The 19,633-nt window shown below is 38.1% G+C and overlaps 1 protein-coding gene across 1 annotated transcript in view; it reads right to left on the bottom strand.

Annotated features, from left to right (window-relative positions):
* RYR2 (ryanodine receptor 2) overlaps positions 1–19,633 on the bottom strand; it is an 805,653-nt gene that overhangs the window by 216,783 nt on the left and 569,237 nt on the right. Inside the window, exons 54-58 of the mRNA XM_045294222.1 lie at positions 19,078–19,218; positions 12,799–12,962; positions 10,323–10,401; positions 8,169–8,258; positions 7,252–7,389 (exon numbers count right to left, since the gene is read on the bottom strand). Of these exons, the coding sequence (XP_045150157.1) occupies positions 7,252–7,389; positions 8,169–8,258; positions 10,323–10,401; positions 12,799–12,962; positions 19,078–19,218 (612 nt within the window). The remainder of the gene's footprint in view (positions 1–7,251; positions 7,390–8,168; positions 8,259–10,322; positions 10,402–12,798; positions 12,963–19,077; positions 19,219–19,633) is intronic.

The raw sequence follows: 19,633 nt of genomic DNA, 5'->3' as shown, positions 1-19,633 counted from the left end.
AAATAAATAAAAATTGACTTTCAGGAAAAGCAAAAAAAACCAAAACAAAACAGATTAGCAACTTCATATGGAGAGGGAAGAAACCAAGAATTAGTAGAGAACTCCTCAAGAGGAAGGACAAAGTCAGAGGGCTTGCTTTACCCAACTTTAGCACCTATTACACAGCCACAGTGATCAAAACAGTGTGGCAATGGTATAACGATAGGTATTCAGACAACTGGAAAAGGATTGAAAACCCAAAAATAAAATCATCGGCATACAGACAACTGATCTATAAGGGGCCCAAAAATATCAAATGGGAAGTGGATGGCCTCTTCGATTCATGGTGCTGGAAAAAATGGATACGTAGCTGCAGAAAAATGAAGCAAGACCCTTATCTCACTCCATACACAAGAATAAACTCAAGGTGGATCACAGACCTTGAGGTTAAACCCCAAACTATTAGGGCCATCAATGAGGGAATTGGGTTAAACCTGAGAACCTTGGCAGAGGGATTTACATAGGCTATCAGAAATTGAGAAGGACACCAACACAGAGGAGGCACACATTGACCAGTGGGACGGACATACTAAAAATAAAACACTTACGTACATCGAAAGAATTCACCAAAAGAGTAATAAGAGAGACTACAGAATGGGAAAACATCTTTGGCAATGACACATCTGACAAAGGCCTTATTCCTAAAACCTATAACACACTGCTAAACTACAACAAGAGAAAAACCAATTGTCCACCAGGAGTTTGCAAAGGACATGAGCAGGAATTTCTCAAGGGCAGAAATCCAAATGGCCAATAAATATATGAGAAAATGTTCCAGATCTCTAGCCATAGGAGAAATGCAAATTAAGACTTTGAGATACCAGCTAACACCCTCAAAGATAGCCCAATTCAAGAAATCAGAAAGTAATAAGTGTTGGAGGGCATGCAGAGAGATAGGAACTCTTGTCCACTGCTGATGGACCTGTAGGTATGTACAGCCATAATGGAAATCAATATGGCGATATGTAAAACACTTGGAAATTGAGCTACCCAATGATCCAGCAATCCCCCTACTGGGCATATACCCAGAAGAGACAAAAGCAAACCACGGCCAGACATCTGCGCCTCAATGTTCATCGCGGCACAGTTCACAATTGCAAGGAGTTGGAAACAGCCCAAATTTCCAACAACAGATGAATGGATTAAAAAACTCTGGTACATACATACAATGAAGTATTACGCATCCCTAAAAAGCAGTGATGAACGCATGAAGCACATCGCCGCATGGGAAGAATTGGAGGAAATAATACTAAATGAAGTATGCCAAACACAAAAGGACAAGTACTACATGAGTCCGCTGAGGTAAGCTCAAAAAAAAAATTTTTTTTTTTTTCAAAAAGGGCATAGGGAAGAAGATGCTGTATACATACGTCCCTGGAGTGTAGTCCAGGTAATATGGCAGGGGCCAAACTAAACACAGGGATACAAACGGGATACATATAGTAGCCCATTAAAAGGGAGGAGGGATAAAGGTATTGGTAACCAGGGGAACAAGGCACTAACCCACATAGGGTGAGGGTGTTGATTGTGTCTCCACAAGGAAAGAGGGACCAGACTTCAACCCAGAGCTCGAAGACAGGAACACAGCACACTGTCATGAAGCCAAGGACTGATGGAGTGGCCTGAGGGGCTGGCCTCATTATCAAATGGGTGCACAGCATCACCCTCCCCCAGGGGGAATTCACTTCAGAGGACAGCACTGAAACTGCAGCTTGGGAAGAGGGTAAGGGGGACTGGTCTGGTCGGAGTGCATGTGATCCAATGAGGGGGGCAGGGGAAGAAAAGGAAAGAGTGGAGCACATCCTGGCTTGCTGAGCCCTCGGGACAATACACCTGTTCAGAACAGTGATGCACGGAGATGACCATGGGGCCGGCCCCACCACGGGACACAGGGCTCCTCTTTGACCCATTGCACCACTGGGGAAAGCACTGGAGACAAACAACGGGAATGTGCCCACCATGAGCTCACCACCCTGAACGCCAGCCTCTGGGGGCATGCATCAGAGCAGCAGGGGTAGCAGAGTGGTGAAGTCCCCAGGGATAGAGGCAGTGCCAGGGCATGGCTCCCTACCTGACTGGACTGGAAAGCACACGTGAAGGAAAACAAACAGACCACGAACTTTTCATACGATTATACATATATGCATGTGTGTGTGCGTATGTTGTAGTTGTAGCCTTTGTTGTACTTTCTGTTGTCGCTTTGTTGCACTCAGTCTGGTCATAGTACATAGCATGTCTACCTGGAAGGGATAGGCAGAATAAACAAGCCAGAAGAGAGAACAACGGGATGACAGATCCGGGGAGCATGGGGTTAGGGGAGGCGGGGGAAAGGAAGAGGGGGTAAACAAGCACAAGGACAAGGGAACAACAAGTGATCCAAAATCAATGTCAACGAGGGTGTGGGAGGCCTTGCAGGGCTGGATCAAGGGCAATGTAACCCAGAGGAATGCCTAAAACCCAAATGAAGGCAGAACATGATAATGGGGCAAGAAGAAAGTACAAAGAAATAGAGGAAAGAACTAGGAGGAAAGGGTAGTCATAGAGATGTAAATACAGGCATCTAAAGACATAAATATATTTTATATGACAAGGGGGAAATATATCTAAGTACACATACTTATAGGTTGAGTATTAAGAAAACATATGGACAGTGGGCCCTTGCACAAGTACTCCCCCAACACAAGAATACTGTTCTAACAATTCAGCAGTCTGTGATGCTCACCTGCCTGGCATGATCGCTGAAGACAACGGGTGCACAAGCAAGTGTGGTGAAGAAAGCTGATGGTGCCCAGCTACCAAAAGATATAGCACCTCAAGTCTTAAAGACCTTAAGATAAACAAGCAGCCATCTAGCTGAGAGACAACAAAACCCACACGGAAGAAGCACACCAGCCTGCTCCTATTCGATTGCTGAGGACAAAGGGGATGCATTAGCAAAAGTGGTGAAGAAAGCAGATGGTGCCCGGCTATCAAATGATACACATCTGGGGTCCTAAAGGCTTGAAGACAAACAGGTGGCCATCTAGCTAAGTAACAACAAAACCCACAAGGGAGGAGCACACCAGCCTACCCGGACACGAATGCTGAAGATAAAGCGGGTACATAAGGAAATGCAGTGAGGAAGGCTGAAGGTGCCAAGGTGTCAAATTACACAGAATCTGGGGTCCCACATGCTGGAAGATAAAGAAGGGGCCATTTAACTGAGAAACAACAAAGCCCACATGGAAGCACATAAGCCTGTAAGATGACAAGGCGGCGAAGGGGTCAGGTATCAGGCATCAAAGACCAAAAGAAAAAAAACCAAACATAACATTGTGAATGAGGGGGAGTGCAGAGTGGGGACCCAGAGCCCATCTGGGGGAAACTGGACATCCCCTTGCAGAAGGGCTGCGGGGAGGAGAGGAGCAAATCAGAGTGCAGTGTAGCAACGATGAAATATGTAATTCTCCTCTAGTTCTTAAATGCTTCCTCCCCCCCAACTACCATGATCCCAATTCTACCTTACACATCCAGCTGGACCAGACGATGTACCCTGGCACAGATAGGAACTGGAAATACAGGGAACCCAGGACAGATGACGCCCCCAAGACCAGTGGAGAGAGTGGTGATAATGGGAGGGTCGAGGGAAGGTGAGGGAGACAGGGGAGAACAGATGACAAGGTCTACATATGGCCTCCTCCCTGGGGGACAGACAGCGGAGAAGTGGGTAGGGAGACGTTGGATGGGGTAAGATATGATAAAATAATAATAATTTATAAATTATCAAGGGTTCAGGGGGGGGAGCGGGGAGGGAGGGGGAAGAATGAGGAGCTGACACCAAGGGCTCAAGTGGAAAGCAGGTGTTGTGAGAATGATGAAGTCAACATATGTACTAATGTGTTGGACACAAATGATGGATGTACGGATTGTGATGAGTTGTATGAGCCCCTAATAAAATGATTATTTTTAAAAAAAATCAATGTTGTCACTTTAACATCGCTCCCTTAGCAATGCTGATACTATTAATCACTACCATATTTAAATGGATGCTCTATTGGTATTAGTTTTCTATTACTGCTATTATGAATTCCCACACATTAAGTGGCATAAAAATATATATAGTTGTTAGTTGTCCAACATGGGTCCCAAGAGGGCTAATATAAAAGTGTTGTCGGGCTGTCTTCCTCCCTGGAGGCTCTAAGGATCTTCCATTTCCTTGTCTTGTCCAGCTTCTGGAGGCTACCCACATTCCTTGGCTCAGAGCCTCTTTCTCCATCTTCCAAGTCAGCAGAATTGCAGCTCGCTAAGCAGCCTTCTGTAGTCGCATCTCTCTCTGACTAAAACTATAAAATTTACCAGAACCCAAGTGAGTACACCTGTTTTAGATTTCAGGATTTCAGGGACACAATTCCATTTACTACAGCATTTAAAATCAAATTGATTATTTTCCCTTGCCGTCTCTCAGTGTAAAGGGAGAAGTCTCACAATTGAACCATGTGTTCAGGGCCAGATGTATCATCTTAGATGGTCTCTTAGGTGGGTTGAGAGTATATTCATACTTCATTTTCTGGATCTAAAATATATCCCACAGCAGACAGTGGCCTACAGAATATTCCTTTCCTTTGGCCTGAACATATGTCAACAGTCCCATGAACTGTATAGCTAAACATTTGTACAGTATGGCACCTGGCTAGCCCTACATTTGTTTATGATAATGAATAAAAATGACCGCTTTAAAGCACAAAAGGGGTGTAAGCAAACCACCATCTATCTCACTGTCAGATACAAGGTAAGACCTCCTGGTCATGAGGGCCTGATGCCCACATATGGAAACTGATCGTGCTCTTGTTCATGTGTTCCTTGGTATCTCTGACACTTAGGGTGGTTTACTGTCCTCCAATGCGATGGGATTATTAACTTGGAAGTGGAAACTGGTATCACTTGCTCAATAACCAACACTTCCGTGTTCTCTACATCAGCTAACATAACCACCCACTCTGGAAACCAATTCATGGCAGCACCTCTGTTTCATCCTCCAAAGCCACTGTTAGGGAATTCTGTCTGTTCTACTTCTGAGTTAGTTAGTTTATTGGGCCAACCTGGCCAATAAACACATGTGGGATTAATTGAAGGGCAGAGGGATAATTGGTTCGGTGAGCCTCGCCTTTCGAGTTCTCGAGTCTCTTGCTTTGTGACGGTTGTACCAGGGTGCAGCTGCCTTAGCAGTTCCCTGCTTCAGCTTGCAAGACTGACTTCCTACAAGACATCCCCAAGAAGAAGCCACATGGACCTACCCCGATGCAGCCCTGGGTGCTGGAGCACCCGTGTGGAGACCCCTGCCAGCGCTGAGATGCTTACACATTCACTGACTCAGCTTTCCTCCTGCAGTTGGCATCATTGCCTCTGTTTTGTGAGATGGAGGACTTTGTGGATTGGTGTTGGACATATGGGTTAATGGGTGAATATTGGACTTGTGGGCTTGAGCAGCACTGGGTTGGGATGTTTTCTTGATGCACAGTTAACTTTTATATAAAACTCTCTCATGCATGAGTTTTTGTGGATTTGTTTCTCCAAAGTACCCAGACTGATACAACTTCCAAGCTATTTTCATATGTCCACTTTCTTCCAGTCTTTGTCCCAATTTCATTCTTTCTTTTTTGAGATGTCTGTAATATCCTTAGCAGACTCATCTCTCTCTCCAATCTCATCCTTCTCTCCAATCTCAGGTCAAATTTGTATTTTGTATCGCTAATTCTCTGAATTATAAATCTCTTTAATACACAGCGAGAGGAGGCTGAGCACATCAGGCTCCAGAATAAATTTAGCAAGTGATTTCAATTAATCCATTATGTTCTTTACTATAACCAATGTGACATCAAAACTCAGAGGTTATGTTCATGGTTACCACAACAAGGAAGTATGGTTAACATAGTGTAGTTGTGGCCATGCATCTTTAAAACTGCAGTAAGGTAGCAATACTAAATCAGGATTAATTTTATGTTCTCTATTTATGACTCATTTTGTGAGTCATTAGAATTACCTGTATATTCCTATTGCATAGCATGCAATCTATGCTTACTATTTGTTAAATGGATTAAAACAAAATTTAATCTAGGTAGGATAGTGTGTACTATTTTTAAGAAGCCTTAGTGGCGCAGAGGATTAGGCCAGAATTTCAGACCCACAAGTGGTTCCTCTGGAAAAAGAAAAGGTTTTCTGCTTCTTTAACAATTTACAGTATCAAAAATGGAGTTCTACTCTGTGCTATCGAGTTGCTATGAGTTGAAAGTGACTCAATGGAAATATTTTGTGTAAATCAAGCTCATGAACTGTCAGGAAAAGGATACTGACATGTTTAGTTCCTGGGAGAAAATGATGTGGCAACAGTCATCAGCCCAGGTAACCCTGTAAGTAATATTTATATCTGGGATTTGGTGCCCGTCTTAGAACCCAATTTCTCTGAGTCAAGGCTCTGACTTACCCTTGACACCTTGAGCACTGAAGAGCCATGGTCAGAACTACATTCTGCTAACCAGGCTTCCTTGACATGGCCAAGGAACATATGCTCTGAGTTTTTGGTCTGCCTGTCAAGCTGTGTATCTCCCCTTTGCAACATGACAAACCCAAGCCTATATGTATGGGATACCCATCCAGGCCTCAGTCATGATTAATACTGCCTGAATATCCCATTCCTCCTGAGGAACAACATTCAGTTCTTGCTGGAATTGAGAAGAAAACTAATGAATTAATGAACTGCACCTTTCACTAGTTAAACTCCAGGAACTTAAAATTAATTGTTCATGTATATGCTGGCGAGGAAAAGTGAGATCTCATATGTCAACTGAACTCCTTGGGACATTGTAAATTGATCTTATCAGAATGAAAGAAAAAACTTTAGGGGCAGCAACTGGATTGATTGTTTTTTGGGGGTTATGGCAGGGGAGATTGGGGTGGGGGTGGTGGAATGGGAAGGTAATAATAAGTACAAGAAAGGAGAAAATATTCTAAAATCTATTGTAGTAATATTTGTACTACTATTCTTGTTATGATTAAATTATTGAATTGTATACTATGTGAATTAAGTGCCAATTAAACTGTTCTTGTTTTTTTTAAGCTAACAAACCTATGATGGCTGCCTTCAGAAATTTCAATTTATTTGTTTTGAAGAACCCATTAATTAATTGTTAAAATTACTTTTAAAATAAATACTGATTCCATTGCTTTAATTCTTACCTGACTTGTCTGAGAAATACGACGAGTCCTATTGTAAAGAGCCATACAATCTCCCTCTCTTGTTCTTTCAATTCTCCAGCCCCAAGCCAACATAGTTTTTAAAGATTCCTTGATTGGCCAGCGATAAATTTCTTTTTCCTAGGACAAACATATAAATATATCAATTAAATAAAATATTATTCTAAATCAAAATGTTAAAAATATTGAATCCCTTGTTCTGAAACAGACTGCCCTCACTTTATAAAAATAAAATTGATATTGGTTTTTTATAAGAAGAAGAAAAACACCAGGGAGAATCAAAATTCTGAAAATCAGAGCTTGAATTGAGCTATAATTTGATGAGTCCTGCTAAAAAGGGCTGTATATTACTAAGGCCTTGAGAATACACTATTAGTTTTCCTGATTTTGAAATTGGAAAAAAAGAAACATGGAGGAAAAAGACAGATTCTATGATAAACATGGAAACTTTCAACTACCTGATTAAACAGAGAAATACCTCTTCTTCCCAAAGTATCAGATTTTCCACCACAATAGTGAAGGACATGAAAACTTATTAATAATAAACATTATTTTTAAAATATTTAATATTGATATTAAATATTACTTTGTTATTCCCCATCAGAGAACCATTTAGTATATGATTCTTTTGTGCAGTTCTTAAATATATAGGAAAGAAATAATATTTGAAAATGAACAGAAAAGTCTGAAGGAGAGAAGCAAATACCAATAAAATACAGATAAAACAAGGAAGTAGAGAAAAAAGTACAAATGAAAAAAATGAAACCTTTAAACTGGAGTGAAAACAGTACATATAAAAAATAAAGCAGATACTTTAATAAGAAAATTAAACAATGAAAATGTTTTTTAAAACATTCTTTGAAAACTATATAAAATCTCACTAAAAACAAAACCCTCACCTTTTCAGATAATAGTTTATATGGCTTCATTAATGGTTGAACCTTAGAAGAGTCTGAATATATTTCTCCATAAATCCACCCATTTGCCAACTAAAGAAATGAAAAAAAATTATGTATTAATTTTAGAGAATGTAAGTATGCATATGCATATTGTTTTTTATAAAATAAACACAAATTATACCCAAATATGAACCATAGTTTGAATTTTATCTAGCATAAATCAATATAAAGATTGCTATCCTAGTCAATGCTATTTTAAATACTCACCTGAAAGATAACTTCTAAAGCAGGGATGAAGATGCCTATCTTCCTTAAATTGGTCCTGGTCAGAGATTGTATCCAGGGCCACTCTCTTAATAGGTTATAATGAGACAAAGCTCTATAGTAATTCTGCCACATTTTGGGAGTTCACATATGATAAATTAATGTGAAATGCTCCTTTTAAACAGGAGTACGTGTCTTAAAAGCACTCCTGAATAATGACGTTTTCCCCATTTGTATAGCCAATTATATCTGAGCATGTTTGTACTGGGGGCATAGATGGTGCAGGGATAGAAGGCTAGCCTTCTCTGCTAGAAGTCTAGGTTCAATTCCCAGCCAATGCACCTCTTGCACCACCACCAGATAACTGTCATCAGTAGGTTGCATATTTTGATGATGCTGAAGTAGTTTCAGTGATGCTCTGCAGTCTAAGACAGACTGGGAAGAAAATCCTGCTTCCAAAAATCAGTCAGTGAAAGCCTAAACATCACGAGAGTTCAACGCACAACAAATCTTAAGAATGGTGCTGGGCCAGGCGCATTTTGTGTCATGGATCCTGGAGTTGGCCTGATCTGGGGATTGTTTTTTCAACATCATTTTGCCCATCTGTAAATATAATTGTTTCCCTATAATGTTTACCCTATAAATCCATCAGGTTAACTAGATGGATTCTCTTCTATCACTACCCCTACCAGCTCATTACATTACATAAAGTAGACAATTAGTTAATCCTGCTTGGTTTATTGAATAAATCTATTACTGAACAGAGAGTCATGTTTATCATAACTAAAAAGGGCTTCTTTTAAGAAGAAGGTAAGAACTTGGTTGGTCAGTGAAAGGTCTGAGACTGAATATGAAAATTCGCATATTGTAGACTGTGGAATATTTTTCTAATTTTCACATAACCATGATTTTAATTTAGATTTTTGCACTATTTCAACTTAACTTCTTTGACAAATCTATTTTAATCATCCTCTCTAATTTAAATCAGGTTCAATATATATGTGAGTTCTGAAGCATGATGTTTCCCTTTAGAAGATTTCGTGATGTGCAGGATTATGTCATGTTTTCTTACTGCTTTAGTTAGTTAACACATAGAAAATAATCAATGTAGTCTATCTGTTAGTGAACTGCAGATCTATTTGGTAGTTAAAATACGAAATAGAAATTATAATAAAATAGAAAATATTAGTAGTCATTTACTCAAAGCTTATGAGTATTTATATCCTATTCAATACATGAGTGTTAGGTAGTTTTAACCAAGTTTTTACTTTCACATTTTAAGAAAAATGTAAAAAAGCCATGTTACATATAGTATATTGAAAAAATACAGACAAAACAAAATCTCACATCTACTTCAAAATATAGTCAGACTAAACAAGCTTAGGAATACCTCCTCTCCTATATTGCCTATTTTAACACAAATAAAATAGGCAAAGTAATCTATCTCTCAGTGAACTGCAGATCGATTTGGGAGTAAAAATAATAATAGAAGATTAGAACCTGAATTAGGATTTTTAAAAATCTTTAATCTAAAATGACAAGATCTCCTATAGGGTCAACATCACCTCTGGAAGCTTCTGGTGACAGGGGGTTTTGTTCTCACTCCCAGAAATGGAATGTGCTTAGAGACTATCTTTCTTATTGAATTTGTAAATGTTTTAAAAGTTAAAATTGTGCATTTCAGTCAAAAAATTCCTATTTGCATGTGTAGCATACTCACGAATGACAGAATTTGTTAAAATATTATATTAGCAAATTGTAACTAAATTTTATTTTCTTATCTTGATAGTGATAATTCATAAAGTAGAAACTGTCACTGTCAGAAGTATTTGTGCAGTAACCCCTAATTTACAATGTTGGTGACTCAGAAAGCATGTCTCAGTCTTTTACCTTGTCCATTGACCATTTGTCATGGGAATGTTCAGCATATTTATTAATGAAGTATTCCAACTTTTCAGGAATTGTAACACTGTAAGAAAAAATTTTAAAGGTTGATTTTTATATTACTTATAGAAAATAATAATAATAGTCATTTACTCAAAGCTTATGAGTATTTACATCATATTAAATACATGAACGTTAAGGTAGTTTTAACCAAGGTTTTACTTTCACATTTTAGAAAAACATTAAAAAGCCATGTTATATATAGTATAGTGAAAAAATATAGACAAAACAAAATTCATAGCTACGTCAAAATATAGTCACACTCAACAAGCTTAGGGATACCTCCTCTCCTATAGTCTCTCTTTGACATCAATTTCCCTTTTTATCCATCATTTCTGTAACAAAAAATGAGTAAAATGCTGCAGACATTCAGTCTGTTAGTTATTGAAATTCCAATTTCATACAATACATCTGTAAATGACTTTAAGTATTCAAAAACTCAAACTCACTGCCACTGAGTCAATCTTGACTCACAGTGATCCTAAACATCAGGGTAGATCTGTGCCTGTAAGTTTCTGAGACTGTTGACAGTTTATGGGAGTAGACAGCCCGGTCTGTCTCCCACAGAGCTGATGGTTGTTTCAAAATGCTGACCTAGTGGATTGAGCCCAAAGCATAATCATTAACCCACCAGGGCTCCTCTCAATGGTGTATAAAACATTTCAAATGTTACCAATATCTATTATCCACTTACCAATGCCATCAACTTGATTCCAACTCCTAACACCCTGCAGAGAGTGTCTGTGGAAAGACTAGTACAATTGAACTACCAGTCTTGTGGTAAGCAGTCCAAGGCCTACCCACAGCAGCACCAGAACTCTGTAAATGATACTATCAGGGTTCTGTTAATATGACTATAAAACAAGTTAAAAGAACACTCCTCTTAAGTCCATTCTGACTCCTGGTGACCCTTTAGGACAGAGTAGAGCTGCTCCTTGAGATCCCGAGACTTAAAAAAAATGCAAGGAGGTATATACACAGCCTCATCTTTCTCCTGATGGTCTTCCTAACAGTTAGCAGCTCAAAGCAATCCCCTACACCATCAGAGCTCTTTAATACCTCTCACAGGGAAAAGCAACAAACTCATATTTCAAAGTTTTTGAAGCATTTATTGTCAACACCTTTCAGGATTAGACATTTAGTTCCTGAACAAATGTTCAATGCCTTTAGTTGATGACCATGTCTGAAATACCGGACACAAATACTTAAGAAGTAAATATATACAAATCATAAAGATGTAGAATTATTATTATGTAGACTTACCCCTTTAGTGATAAATTGGTAAATTAATACACATGCTCACCACATACATGATTAATCAATACTCAATACATGACATCATTCTGATTTTATTTCATAATCCTGGGTTATGGCAGATATTTGCAAACCATGAACTTATGAATGTGGACATGGGATATTTTGGTTTACTTACTTTGGAAGAGATAAGATCAAATACTGGGGAGAGTAGTCTTTCTCATAGGACTCTCACCAAATGCCAAACATGCTCATTTAAAGCATTGTCCAATTAATGGCATACCGCTCAGGTTGAAATTTGGACTAAACCAGCTGGGGGTTACACAGAAGCCTCAAATGGAATTCAAAAGCATATTCAGAAGCTGTGGATGGTAACTATCAAGTGATTGCCCTGTTAAAAGTGATCCTGCTGAGTCCTCATAAAATCAATAAGAAAGTGTGGCATGAAGTGGCAGCTATCCGTGCAAATGGGAAATTATGGTCCTACTTGAAGACAAGTATTAACAAAAGGAAAAAAAAAAGAAGCTGAAACTTCCAACACCTGATATGCCCCAAACTTTCTGTTAGTAGAGCAATCTATAACTAAACATATATAAAAAGTCTCATAATGTTAAGTATGTTATTTTATCTTTACATAGTTTTGCTGAATTACATTCTAATTGCATGTTAAATTTCCACAAATATTCTCATTTGGCATTCCCTTCGATCCTATCCATGTTGAACATTATGATGCTGAAACCTCCGCTTCAAAACCCCAGGCATTACTGAGATATAAGTGATTCCATGCAGTATCTATAAATAAATAGCTCTGCAGTGCATGATGGAATCATGCTGGGAAAAGATGTTACACAGAGGTTGGCAGACACTATTAATAAATAGACAACATTTCTACTAAAAATATTAGTTTCGAGATATATATTATGGTGTTGCAAGTTGAGAAGTCTGATTATATTAGAAGTATCTTAGAAGGTACAGTCTGGTCTGTTTCTCATTTTAATTTTAATCACTATCATGACTATTGCAATTTTATAAATTAAATGAACTCCTATAAAAGGATACCATTTCAAAGGGGCATGGATTATAGAAAGTTCACTTTAGTACCTTATTCAATTTCAGACTTCACACATCATTTACAATAAAAATCTGCTGCAATAGAAAGAGTCCATACTTTGAGGTATCAACAGGTTGTGGGTTAAAGTTCCCTTCAGAATCCATTGATGACTGTTTTTCCATCATACTGACATAATTTGACTCCATGTAGTCTGGAGGCAAACCTCCTGCCACTGAACTCAAGCAAGGAAGAGCCAGTTTGAAAAGTTCTTGGTCATATTTCTGAAGAGAAAAAGAGACAAAAAACAAAAAACCCCACAAAAATGTTATTTGGTAAGAGTTGTCAAGGCAACATGAACAGTGTAGGTTGTTCAGTGTCACTGAGAAATGTAAATTAGTCTGGGCTAACTTAACTCACAGACAGATTTTTTTTTTTTTTTTTTTTAGCAAATGAAATATAAACCTTGAAATCTCATCACACATAAGAGATCAAAGATATAATGAATCAACCCAAGAAAAATTAAATTATGGCTTTCACAATAGTTTATCCCTCAATATTTCAAATTAACCTGAATATTCTAAGTAACATGTCTTAATAAACATAATTTTAGGTAATGAGGGGTATATTTCTTATAATTAATTTTATGATGTGATCTTCAAAAGTTCATGAAAAATGTATTTTATGAAAAAAATTATCCATAGATTTCTATTTTTTGCACTAAAAAATTATCCATAGATTTCTATTTTTTGCACTAAAAAAGTCCAAATTGTTATATTCATAATGTGTATGTACAATATCTAGTTTGAGGTATTAAGAAGGACAAGAGATCAGTTAGAAAAGAGCCCTATATGAATTCTGCCAAAATGAAAGGAAGAACAAACATCAAATTCATGGTAAAGCTTGGTAGAATGAATGGTGAAATTACTGATGCTATCAAAAGTAAGTGGGGACAATTCCTCCCAAACCAGCAGTTTATTAATAACTCATTTTAAGAAAAGACAATCATGTTGAAGATGAAGCAAGCTGCAGCACAACTCCCACATCAATTTGTAAGAAAACAACTAACCTTCTTATGTCCTAAAAGAAGATTACCAATGATGAATGGTAGAAACAGTAAACAACAGTATAGAAATGTCATTTGTTTCACCTTACAAAATTCTGACAGAAAAGTTAATGTTGAGCCAATGGGTTTACCAAACTAGTTGCTGACAAGACTACAGATTTTGATGGGAATTTTAAATAAGTGTCTTGGAAGAACTGTAACAGGAGATGAAATATTGTTTACAAGTACAAATCTGAAGACAAAACAGAATCAAAACAAAAATAGACCAGTCAAGAGCAAATATTTTTGGCAATAGTTTTTTGGGATGTAGATCATTGTGATAGGTTCCCCCTTTCTTTCCAACCTTCTTCTTATCCTCCTGCTATCACTACTCTCATTATTGGTCCTGAGGGTTTATCTGTCCTGGATTTCCTGTGTTTCCAGCTCATAGCTGTACCAGTGTACATGCTCTGGTCTAGCCAGATTTGCAAGGTAGAATTGGGATCATGATAGTGGGGTGGGGTGGGAGAAAGCATTAGAGAGCTAGGTGAAATTTGTATGTTTTATCGGTGCTATTCTGTGCCCTGACTGGCTTGTCTGCTCCCTCCCCACCTCCCAACCCTTCTGTAAGGGGATGTCCAGTTGCCTACAGATGGGCCTCGGGTCTCCATTCCACACTCCACCTCATTCACAATGATACGATTTTTTGTTCTCTGATGCCTCATACCTAGTCCCATTTACACCTCATAATCACACAGCCTGGCGTACTTCTTTCATGTGAGCTTTGTTGCTTCTCAGCTAGATGGCCACGTGTTTATTTTCAAGACTTTAAGACCCCAGACACTATATCTTTTGATAGCTGGGCACCATCAACTTTCTTCACCACATTTGCTTATGCACCCACTTTGTCTTTGGTTATCTTGTTGGGAAGGTGAGCATCATGGAATGCCAGTTTAAGAGAGCAAGTGTTCTTGCATTGAGGGACTACTTGAGTAGAGACCCAATGTCCATCTGGATTGCATTCTTATGGCTCAATTTTCAACAAAGTCAGCTTGAACTTCCAGATAGACATTATTAGACTACTTGAGTAGTGTGATCAGAAGGTAAAAATTCATTTGACATTAAATTTGTTATTTATATTTTGCTACTTTCTCTTACTAAATTTCCTTTGTTAAACTGAGAATCTTTTTGAAATAATATGTAGAGAATATTTTAGAGGTATTCATAATATTAAATTATAATTTCTTATTTAAAGGGAGATAACTTTTTAAAAATAATATTTCTAGCTTAAGAAAATCTATTAATACAATTTCATATAATTTTGTGAATAATATATAAGGACTTCTTCTCCCCAGGCTTCATTATGTGTATTTCCTATAGACTATCTTCCTTATAATTCCTTATAGATCACCTCGCATTTCTCACCCTTTGGAATGTTATCATGTATGGATTTTGTATATATGAAAGTATAGTTTTGTGATGATTTACAGGGGACTTCAAAGAGTTACTGAAAAATGGAATTAAAAGATAAAAATTAAAAATATTAATTTTCTACTTCAACATAAACTTCATTAGATCTAAGATACTTTTGAAACAATAATACCAGTCATTTAGCCCATTCCTAAAGAACTGAGGGCTCTGGGAATTTAATCATGTCAAGCAGGCTTTTTTACATTAGTAACTGAAGAAAAAATGTTGCACTTTAAATACTCTTTAAGATTAGGAAACAAAAAGAACTGGAAGGAGCAAAACAAAAACTACAAGTTGGATGCCTAATGTCCTTACAATATGGTCCTTGCTTGTTGAGAGGAATGAAAAGGAACACTGTTGCAGTAGAGAAGGCCTCTCTAGTGAAGCTTTCTGTGTTAGTGTGGGTAGGCTCGAGAAACAAATTCACAGGCACTCATGTGTCTAAGAAAGAACTTTATGGTCTGAGGGGCTGGCCGCAATCACAACTATGTGGATAGTCCCCTCTCCCCACAGAAGTATTCACTTTAGAGGAAGACATTGAAGCTACGGCTCAGGAAGAGGGACATGTCTGATCAGAGCACACAGGAGCAAATGAAAGGAGAGGAAGAGAGAATGGAACACATCCTGGCCCACCAAGCCCTGAGGCTACAGGACATCCTGCACTGAGCCATAGTGCTACTGGGAGCAACACTGGAGACACAGTGTAGGAATTGCACCTGATCTGATCCCACAAACTGAGATGAAACACTAAGGGCATGCAACAGAATAGCAAGGGGAACAGAGCAACGAAGTCCCTGGGGAATATAAAAAATAGATTTGGGGGCTACGGCATGGTATCCCATCAGACTCGACCAGAAAACACTCCTAAAGGTGAACAAACAGATCCTGAAATATTCACAGGCTTTTCTTTCTTTCTTTCCTTTTTTTTTTTTTGTCCTTGGTTTTTGCTGTTGTTGTTTGGTTTTCTTTTGCTACTTTGTTTTGCTGTTTTGTTTTTTGTACATATTATTATCTCTGCAGGTCTAGCTAGATAAGATAGGCAGGATAAACAACCCAGAGGAGAAAACAATGATACTGATGGTTCTGGGGGAACATGGGAGAGGGTGAGGCCGGAGAAAGGAAGTGGGTGTTAACAAACTGAGGGACAAGAGAACAACAGGTGATCCAAAATCAATGGCAAGGAGGGTGTAGGAGGCCTGGTAGGGCTTGATCAAGGGCAATGTAACCAAGAGGAAATACCGAAATCCAAATGAAGGCTGAACATGATAGAGGGACAAGAGGAAATTAAAGGGAAATAGAGTCAAGAACTAGGATACAAAGGGGATTTATAGAGGTCTAAATACAAGCATGTACATTTGTAAATATATTTATATATGATAATGGGGAAATAGCTCTATGTGCATATATTTATAAGTCTAGTATAAAGTAGCAGATGGACATTGGGCCTATCTCTACTCAAGTATTCCCTCAATGCAAGAATACTTTGTTCTATTAAACTGGCATTCCATGATGCTCACCTTCCCGACATGATCTCTGAAGTCAAAGTGCATAAGCAAATGTGGTGAAGAAAGTTGATGGTGCCCGGCTATCAAAAGACATAGTCTGGGGTCTTAAAGGCATGAAGATAAACAAGTGGCCATCTAGCTGAGAAGCAACAAAGCCCATATGAAAGAAGCACACCAGCCTGTGTAATCACAAGGTTTCAATGGGATCAGGTATGAGGCATCAAAAAACAAAAAATCATATCATTGTGAATGAGGTGGAGTGTAGAGTGGAGACCCAAGGCCCATCTGTAGGCAACTGGACATCCCCTTACAGAAGGGTTGGGGGGGGAGCAGACAAGCCAGTCAGGGCACAGTATAGCATCGATAAAACATACAAATTTCCTCTAGCTCTCTAATGCTTTCTCCCACCCCACCCCACTATCATGATCCCAATTCTACTTTATAAATCTGGCTAGACCAGAGCATGTACACTGGTACAGCTAAGAGCCGGAAACACTGGGAATCCAGGACAGATAAACCCTCAGGACCAATAATGAAAGTAGTGATAGCAGGAGGATAAGAAGAAGGTGGGGGAGAAAGGGGGAACAGATCACAATGATCTACACATAACCCCCTCCCTGCGGGACAGACAACAGAAAAGTGGGTGAAGGGAGACATCAAACAGAGTAAAACATGAAAAAATAATAATCTATAAATTATCAAGGGTTTGAGAGGGAGGGAGGGAGGGAAAACATGAGGAGCTGATATCAAGGACTCAAACAGAAAGAAAATATTTTTAGAATGATGATCACAACGGACACACAAATGTGCTTGACACAATGCATGTATGTATAGATTGTGATAGGAGTTGTACAAGCCCCCAATAAAATGATTTTTTTAAAAAAACAATGTAAGATATATTCTAACATTCCCCCCGCCCCCAAATCTAGCATCTAACCAATCTGAAAATGAATAAAACATTCCATAAACATTGGACTTCTATGCGGGGCTAGCACACATATGAAATAGCTAGCCAATGGTCTTCAATCTATAGACCAGCACAACGTAGGTAAGTCCGTCAGAATTTTCTTTTTGAAAATAATTTATATTTTTAATTTTTGAAAGATTTATTCAGAATTTACAAGCATAAGGTGGTGACTGGGGAGAGGTTAAGTCAACCTAATTCAAAATGAACAAGAAGTTCTCAAGCCATGTGTTTGAAAAATTAAATCATTTATAAATTAGGAGCAGTGTATTGATCACAAGGAATATGCTACCATTGGAAATACGAAAAACCCAAGTTAAATTTTACTCTCAACATTTGTTATTTGGGTGGCAAATATGATGGGATAACACCCCCTGCCCCCAAACTGGAAAGAAAACTCTGCTGGGCATAGCTTTCCTAGTATGCATTTTTCCCAGCTAGGCAAGCGTTGAACAACGTGATCTGAGTCAGAGCACCCAGTGGCACCTGGGAAGGTTCTCTCTGATCACAGTAAATTTTTCATAAAAGCAGTTTCACAAAAGCACAAAAACTTTGTTTTTTGTGATGGCCAATTTAAGAGAACAGCATGTGGCTGTGAAATCTTGTTTTCTGCTTGGGAAAAGCCCTGCAGAAACTGTTGTGATGTTGAATATAGCTTACAAGGACAGCTCTATGGGATGAATGCAAGTGTACTCATTTCAAAAAAGGTGAAATGTAGATTGAGGACAAACCTCATTCTGGGCATCCTTCAACTTCCCTATCAGATGAAAATGTTGACTCATAGTGCATTTGGAGTTTTCTCCACCAGGTCAGACTGGTAATCAAGCTTTCTATTTAGAGGATATGAAAAGATTGCATTACAATGTGCAACAAAAGAAGACTGATTTGTGGTAATCAGTGGATTGGTTTTGCCAACACAACAATGCACCTACTCATGCAACCATCTAGGTGCTCCAGTTCTTGTCAAAAAACAGCAACGTCTCTCTTAACCCTCACACCTTACTCACCTAACCTCATTCGAAGAGACTTCTTTTTGTTTCCACGAATGCAGAGAGACATGAAAGGACAGCAATTGACAATGTGAAAGAGGTGAAGAAAAAAATGAGGGAGGTGCTGTTAGCCATCCAAACAGATGAGTTTGAAAAATGTTTCCAATGGAATTTCAGATTTGACAAATTAATTAACTGTAACCGAGAGTACTTTGAAGGTGGTAAGGTTGTTTTGTAAAAAAAATTAAGTATATAGCTTTTAAAAATATTCTGTTTGTTGGGGTTATCTATCCCCCCATACACACAAAAGCACCACTATATAAATTTTGATTAGTAGAAGTATTTTTCTCTAGGGTAAATATATAGTCAAAAACCTATGGTCTTATTATTTTATCAATACAAAAGAATCATGAAACATTAAATTACCTTTTGAGACAGGGCATCAAAAATGCCCCAGAACAATTTTCTTGATAAATGTAGTTCTTCTTCTGATGCAGCACCAAAGTTTCCCCAACCTCCAGGTAGGCAATAATACTTCCAGCATCTTTCATAATGATTTGTCAGCAGCTACATGGGAAAGAAATTATAAAAGCAATGAGCTATATATATATTTTCATTTTTTTCTCTATTTTCTTGTATCTATATTTAAGTGCCACACAATTGGGTCAACTTCAGTGAAAATTCTAAATTACATATGGATTGATTCAGAAGAATTCAAATTATGTCCTTGTATATGAGCTATTTAAATTCAATATTTCAATCTCTATGAGGTCCACATAATCAAATGTTCATTATTTAAGACTATTCTTAGAGAGGTCACCTGTCCAGCTCTATATCCTTGTGTTGTAGTTTTAAGTTATTTTCATGATTTACAAGAAAATTTTATCATAATTTTATTTTATGTCAATTAAAATGTTTGTTTTATTGTGATCTATATATACACTTTCACATTCAAAATATTTTAATATACACAATTTAGTGA

Source organism: Echinops telfairi, unplaced genomic scaffold (assembly GCF_000313985.2).
Source record: "Echinops telfairi isolate 266 unplaced genomic scaffold, ASM31398v2 ScPeMD7_3509;HRSCAF=4178, whole genome shotgun sequence".
NCBI classification, from domain to species: domain Eukaryota; kingdom Metazoa; phylum Chordata; class Mammalia; order Afrosoricida; family Tenrecidae; genus Echinops; species Echinops telfairi.
The sequence above is the reverse complement of the archived record's forward strand: the minus strand, read 5'-3'. Positions and strand labels throughout refer to the sequence as shown.